The sequence below is a fragment of the Montipora foliosa genome, chromosome 6 (genome assembly GCF_036669935.1).
Source record: "Montipora foliosa isolate CH-2021 chromosome 6, ASM3666993v2, whole genome shotgun sequence".
In the NCBI taxonomy this organism is placed as follows: domain Eukaryota; kingdom Metazoa; phylum Cnidaria; class Anthozoa; order Scleractinia; family Acroporidae; genus Montipora; species Montipora foliosa.
In genome coordinates this window covers 9,212,626-9,220,125 of record NC_090874.1, presented here as the reverse complement: position 1 = coordinate 9,220,125, position 7,500 = coordinate 9,212,626, and the positions used below count along the sequence as shown (strand labels likewise).

General features: G+C 38.3%; 1 protein-coding gene across 1 annotated transcript in view; it reads right to left on the bottom strand.

The window, feature by feature from the left end:
* The window catches only part of LOC138006608 (N-acetyl-D-glucosamine kinase-like), a 19,980-nt gene that overhangs the window by 9,496 nt on the left and 2,984 nt on the right, over window positions 1-7,500 (bottom strand). The window contains exons 2-5 of the mRNA XM_068853044.1: window positions 5,722-5,806; window positions 4,609-4,711; window positions 2,440-2,585; window positions 508-618 (exon numbers count right to left, since the gene is read on the bottom strand). Of these exons, the coding sequence (XP_068709145.1) occupies window positions 508-618; window positions 2,440-2,585; window positions 4,609-4,634 (283 nt within the window). The 5' untranslated portion in view covers window positions 4,635-4,711; window positions 5,722-5,806. The remainder of the gene's footprint in view (window positions 1-507; window positions 619-2,439; window positions 2,586-4,608; window positions 4,712-5,721; window positions 5,807-7,500) is intronic.

Genomic DNA, 7,500 nt, shown 5'->3' with positions numbered 1-7,500 from the left:
TCATACTAAAGAAGTATCTGTATGCTAGTTTTTCTTTCAGTTATTGAAAATATAGTTGTACTTTGTCCATATATTTTTTTGTTGTTGTCGCCCACGCGCTCGTAGCTTTTAGTCTGCTGTTTTAATGCCCGGTCGTTACAAGAAAATCTTGCCCGCTCAGCAGCCAATCAGAGCTCGCGTATTATAATTGTAGCCATATAATAATGTTCTATAATGTATTGAGTGTATTGAGTACAAGAATTGACTATATTAAAAGGTTTTTTGTTCACGTTTATGCTTTGTTGGTTTATGAAAATGCAGATTTAGAAATATTTTGCACATTCATTTCAAATTTGTTCAAACACACGTATATTTGGAACTCCTTTTTCATTGGGTTTCTAAACCAATCCATCTGACCACAACAGCACTTTCTAATTGGCTAATGATCTAATGAATTATAAATGAGTTTGAGAATGTCATTTCAACAACATTTAAGCACAATAAACATATTTAAATAAAAGCACCGACCTGACCCTTCATCACCCATCAAGTGTCTCCACCCTCCACAGTTAACTGTTTTCCCACTTGGCATTAACATCTGACAGTTTGAACCAGTTCCTGATATCAAAACTATGCCACCTAAAGCAGGAAGCAAAAAAAATCCTGCATTTGTTGCATACAAGGACATCAACTAAGTTACCGGTAAGAGAGTGAACATGCAATAAGTATGGGTTATTGACCAAGCGTGAGGTCAAGATGACTGGATATTGGCCAAGTTCTTTTTTTGCGTGTTTATGGACCGAGACGAAGTCGAGGTCCATAAACACGCAAAAAAAGAACGAGGCCAATATCCAGTCATCTTGACCGAACAATCTTGGTCAATAAAGGATTTATTATATGACTTAAAACACCAAAAAATGATCTTTGATCTTGCGGGACCAAGCGAGAGATCCCGAGCGGGCAGTATCGGTCCATCTTGCCCGCTCGGGTAGCCAATCAGAGCGCGATTTGGTTCATCTTGCCCGCTCACGGAGCTTGTCATATAATAAGATAGTTTATAAAATAATTAGGATAGTACACACACTCTCATTGGTCAATAGCTGTGTTTAGACGAGAGTATGGAAACACTGGGCTGTGACATCACAAGAATTTTGATTGTATATCGATTGTCAGATGTGCGTTTTGATTGGTTGGTAGGAAATATGAGCTTGTGTTAAGAAAACTGTTTCAATCAAGAAGTAAAAAAAACAGAATTTTTCTTCATTTGTTGAATTATCTTTGAGCAATATTTCCTAAAAGGAATAGAGGACTTTTTTTCGTGTTTCCATAGCCTCACCTAAACACTCAGGGGAGTTGCGAGAATTCTCAATAGTTATGCATTTAAAACTGTCTTGAATTCTCCTAACTCCCCCTCGTGTTTATATGAGGCTATGGAAACACGGAAAACGACCCCTATTGCCTAAATTTTACCCAATGGCTGAACGGAATACTCTTGACATTGACCAAATGGTGACTGATTAATTTTTCTTTAGTATTCATGCTAATCAGACCTACAATTTGGTTTACACATTCTTTTGAATTTTGCCTATTGTAGCATTGAATAAGACATTAAGAAATACCTATGAAATTTGGCAGTCATAATGACAACGGTCTATTGACTGGAGTGATCTCCTGTGTGACCAGTATGGTATTGAGGCCAAGTGTCAAACTTGTTTCATGCAAAATAGAACAAGAGGCAATATTACAGGTTTCTGTTTTGTTCGACTGGTGTTGGCCACCCATGATTCAAGTGCACGTTGAGTTTAAACCAGTAATTCAATGTACTCATTTAAAAGCCAGATATTTGCCTTGTTTATTCACATATGTCCAGAAATGCCCATAATAGCCCATTTCCAAGTTGTTGTTTGCCTCGGTTTCAAAGCGAGTCCTGGTGCACAACCATTCGAATGGAAATGAGTGGTATATTTTCATGCAAATCAAATTCATTATCATTTGAATGGTTGAGCACCAAGACTCGTTTTGAAACCGAAGCAAACAGCAACTCGGAAATGGCCTATTGCTCTTCTCCCCAACTTCAACATCCCATGTGTCTTGGAGTTAACGTCTCGAAGTGTCCCCCAAATGTTGCTCCTCAAGTAAGGAAAAACAGCTACATTTTACTGTAACTTAAAAATAACGCGAACCTTTAGTTATTTACCCTTACCATATTGTTGGAAATAGGTAACAAAGGCATAGACTTAAAGGGACACTTAATGTTGGATGTCAAAATTGGGCATGCATCTCTGGACATACCTGTAAGTGTATTTATTGGGGAAAGGTGGATCTTGCATTTCAGAACCACCACTGTAAAACTAATGACAGAGGCAATGTCCTCTAATTAACCCCAAATTTACTTGGAAGGCTCACTTGGAAGAAAAATAAATTAAAATAGTGATGAAGCATCTTTCAGGCTTAGGATACCTTTATCTGATGACGTAGCAATTGCACCAACAGTGTCACAGCACATATGGTATTTGTTACTACAGTTTGGATATTTTGATTTCATGATAGATACTGCTTGTTGCTGAATCTCTTCTTCCTCCAAGCCACTTAATGATAGATAGCCCCTAAAAGTCATTTTAAAAACATGAAAATCGACTTGTTTTGCACATGTCACTCCACAAAAAGATTCAGAGGATTCAGTGGGGATGCTCCATTATGGTAGACCTACCAGCTTTCAACCATTGGGTTTAAGTTCTACACGTATTAATCTCGTTTATCCATCCCCCAAGATGGATAAAAGCCAATTTGTCACTTCCAAATGAAGCATCTACATTCTTTACTTGGCAAAGGTTTCCCATCATGCCAAGAAATTAAAAAGAGTAAACAAGTACATAAAATACTGTCAAATAACAACAGAAACATGTCAAATAAACAGTCATCATATATAAAAAAAGGGCTCTATATCTATTGGCAGAGTGATCCACCCTTTCAAGAGTTCTGAGGAAAAAACTCTTTGCAGAAATGTTCCCTTTGGTATGAGGATTTATAAAAGAAGCGTGAGATCTTGTGTTATAAACATAAGATGGTACATCTAAATAATTTGGCATTGTCAATGCAGAACTGCCTTTCAGTAATTCATAAAAGAGTTCCAATCAGTGGCATTTTCGTCTTCCTTCCAACGTCGGCTAGCTCAATGAATGACTACTAAGCGAGTTACAACAACTCCTTCCTCTCTTGTACATCTTAATGCATGTAATTCTTACTTAATCTTGGTGATAAAAAAATATTGTCAATTTCACACTCTTCTGAGGTACACTGCAATTCTGTTGAAAATTACAGTGTATGGATTAGCTCTTCAACTGACTCATACCATATGAAAGTCATGAGAACATCTTCACTTCTCTTTAGGAGAATGTCTTAAAGTGGTACTACGACCAAAAAAAATTTTTGTTTTTCCTTTGGATTTCAAAACTATGTTAACTAAACACTAACTCACCCAAGTTTTAAGTTCTGATTTTAAAAAGACACCTGTTTATTTTAGCTGGAATTTTCTTATTTATTGGTCCTCCAGTACTAACTTTAAAATCTTGAGAGAGCTGGGTCGAGGAGAAAATGATGTCAAACACCCACTAGTTTAAGAATGCAATGCGTGTGTACGCGGCCTACGCGGCCTACGCGGGCTTTCAGACTTTTCAACCCGTGTTTTGCATATATAATAAATTGCGTTTACACGCTGAAATTTTAAGCTAAAGAGTAAATGACGTCATTTTCTCTAGATCCAACCCTCTGAGGTCCAATCGGCCAGTTTTGAACGTGAGTAATGGCGGACCGTGAAATCCAAAACTTACACTCAAAATAAACAGCCTTTGGATAAAACTCAAAGCTCAAAATTTTGCCAGTTAGGTGTTAAGCGAACACGCTTTCAAAATCTGAAGAAAAAAAGGAAATGATTTTTTGATCATAGCACCACTTTACGAACCAAACCAAAACTCACATCTGATTTAAGTTGGCAGGTACATGTACACTATGGATACAGGTATTATTCCAAGAGTAGTCCTTCGTTATAATATTATTATAACTTATTATTATTTAATAATAATAATAATAATAATAATAATATCATTATTATTATTATTATTATTATTATTATTATTATTATTATTATTATTATTTGACTTAGAGAAACACAGGAACTTGGAACCTCATTTTAATGGTCATGTATAAAATGAACGTGAAAGAAGGTGGTTTTCTATTTTTACCTTGCCCTAGTCAATGGAGTCACCTGTGGTCTTAGTCTGAAACAGCAGACTTGAGACTTCATAAAATTTTCCAGCCATATCAAAACAAAGTAGCAAATTCCAGTAACCATCACTGAAGAAGGAATCCGGATGCATTTTGAAAGCTTTCTGTTACTTTAAAATTTTGTTGGTGAACAAAAATATTTAATTTATTAAAATATTTTAACATGAAAATATCTTAATGCATCTGCTTTATAAACAGGGAAGTTTTTGAACAAATGAAGCAGTACTAGTGCCCCACTCTTCCTTAGACTGTAAATTTACCAGCAACTTGCGGCCAGTTCTATTGTAAAACGAAAATTCATAAAGTAGAACTTTATAATCATGACTCTGCATATTGCAAGCTCACCAGAGATGCCAAAGGTTTACAGACATCAATTGCTGCTGTCCTTTTAGCTTCCTCTACCATCACATTATTTCACTGTGTGGAGGCACTCATCTAAACCAATCAGCTATATAAAGACAGACCTGTAGTTACTAAAAACTCTGGAAGTTGTGGCAGCTTCTGCAGGTACCGGAGCACAAATTACGTAAAACAAAAGAAACAAAAAACAGAAAACAAAACAACTCCAAATGAAGACTAATCCCAAGCGACCAAAAACACATGGCTTCCCGGTACCTGCAGAAAGACCCGGAAGTTTGTCATAGCCCTGACATTACACAAGTCACACTTCAAGTTAAGCCCGCCGCACACGGTGAGGAAAGAGCTGAGCAAACTGCCTCGCGAGGCGGTTTGCTCAGCCGTTTTCTCACCGTGTGCGGGGAACTTTTGGTGAGAAATTGGCCTCGCGAGGCCGTGAGGAAAAAATCAAACATGTTTGATATTTTTCGCCTCGCGAGGCAAATTCCTCATTGTGTGCGGCCATCGTGAGAATCGAGTTGAGCTTGGTCAATGAAGCATCCAATAAAAGTACATGGCATTCTCACGTGACTTCAGTGACGTCGGAATTTCTTCCTCCGACACCATCCTGGACCGCTGGATTCACGTGAGTATGCCATGTATTTTTATTGGCTGCTTGATTAAACCAAGCTCAGCTCGATTCTCACGATGGCCGCACACATTGAGGAATTTGTCTCGCGAGGCCAAAAATATCAAACATGTTTGATTTTATCCTCACGGCCTCGGGAGGCGAATTTCTCACCACAATTTCCCCGCACACGTGAGGAAACGGCTGAGCAAACCGCCTCGCGAGGCAGTTTGCTCAGCTCTTTCCTCACCGTGTGCGGCGGGCTTTAACACTCACTGTGAACGTGGCAAAATATCCAAAATGTATAATCAGCATGTGTAGTGTTAGCAGCTCTCATTATTCAGCTATTACTTGGAATTGACAAAGAATCTATTCTTTAAAGTCTCAGACATTGTTTCAGTCTGTTGATTTTGGTTCTGGGTAGTGAGCAAATAAGAGACTTTTGCAAGAGCTCGGTCTACATGACCCATCATCACACAGACACAGAAACATACCCGGTGATTTGTGCCAAACCCCGAGCTTCGGCCAACAACCTTTCCTTCATTTGACAATATTATTGTGGTTGAACCTGACCCACCCCTGAAAAACAAAACAGAAATGGAGTAGGTATTAATTAAAAGCTGGGATTTTTAATACATTACATGGCTTCTGATAGGATGCGAAAAAAAATTAAAGATTACGCGGAAATTTTTGGCCATATTATGTGGAAACATGCCTTGATTATGCAGAAATTACACCGGATTATGCGGAAATTTAAACAAGTTATAAAACTAATAATTAGGCCCGTCCAATGTATTTACATGCTTACGGTAAATCCGTTATCGAAATTGCAACCAATACAATCGCATTTGTGACAGAATTTTTGCCCTTTGTGATTAAAATACATGGAGGAGTCACCAATTTGCGACCAGCTTTCACCGTTGAAATAAAAGGGTTAGCAGTTTGGATTTTGCCGCAACTTTTGGTAAAATAAATAAAGCGATAAAAAAATATTTTGTTTCTCGTCATGAATTTTGTTTCAATTTGGAGATAATGGAGCAAAATTGTAATACCTTTGGAGCGCGATCCATTCCCTCGATAATTGACTTAGGGCGCGTTCGATTGACCGTAATCCGGAGTAGGAATACACGGAATACACGGAATACAAGTTGAAAATCCTTCGCTTTTGCGGAGATTCACATTAAAATTGTCAAGCATTTGCTAAAATGCTATTTTAAATATATTTTTATCATCCTTGCAGCTTCGAAACGCGCCAAACATACCGTTTTAATCGTCACTCACGTATTCTTATTCTGGAATAGGGTCAATCGAACGCGCCCTTAGTTTCTTATCAGTTACGTCATTTGCTGAAGTGTAAATGTTTCTCGTCCAATGGAAAGCATTGTAGGAACAAAAACTAGTGTCCAGGCTCATTGGCGAAAAAATGCGCGGAAACTGCTTACGATCTTTCTTACGAACTTTCATCTTGCGAACGAAATGATGTGTTTTCTTCAATGTTCAGGAAAATAAGCGTTTCAAAACAGTCAATTTGTTCGGCTTTTATGTTTTTGAGGATGTTACGGAGCTGCTTTATCACTAATATCAGGTATTTCTTCTGTTTTTTGCGGAAAATATCGGAATTATGCGGAAGATGCGGATTTCAGTGAATTATGCGGATCCGCATCGCCGCATCCTGTCAGATGCCATGATACAAGGAATAATTATTCAGAATACCCCGCCACGGCTAACCACTATTGTTTCCCCTATGCGGCATCTTCTGAAGAACGAGACTTAATACAATAGAGCTTATCCTTATTGAATGAAATGCAAATAAGTGGCGGGGTATTCTAAAGTTTAGCCAAAAAATAAATAACAAATTGAACAGATGATGAGCTCGAGTATGCAATGAAACAAAATAAGTTAATGTTTAAAGTTACATTTACGTTAAACGTTATTGTACACAAGCACAAGCCATGTAAACTACAAAACGTGGGATTGCAACAGTTGGTTCATTTGAAAATAATGCAGTTGCCAGCCCGGTCGTCAACGGTTACAACATTATACCATTACCGAGACTGCGCGAATTTTTGGCTGTGGCCAGTGTCGGTGTTCTTGGCGCTGACCAAAAGCAAAGCGGACGCTGGGGACAAGAATGTACAGTAAACGACCCAGAACATGACTAGAACATCTGACGGGTGTTACAGAGGTGGTAGATTCGAATCCTGCCTAGGGCTCTAATTTGTCGCTTGCCCTATCGCCCCTCGCCAAGCAACTAATTCCCCATCTTTCCCTCG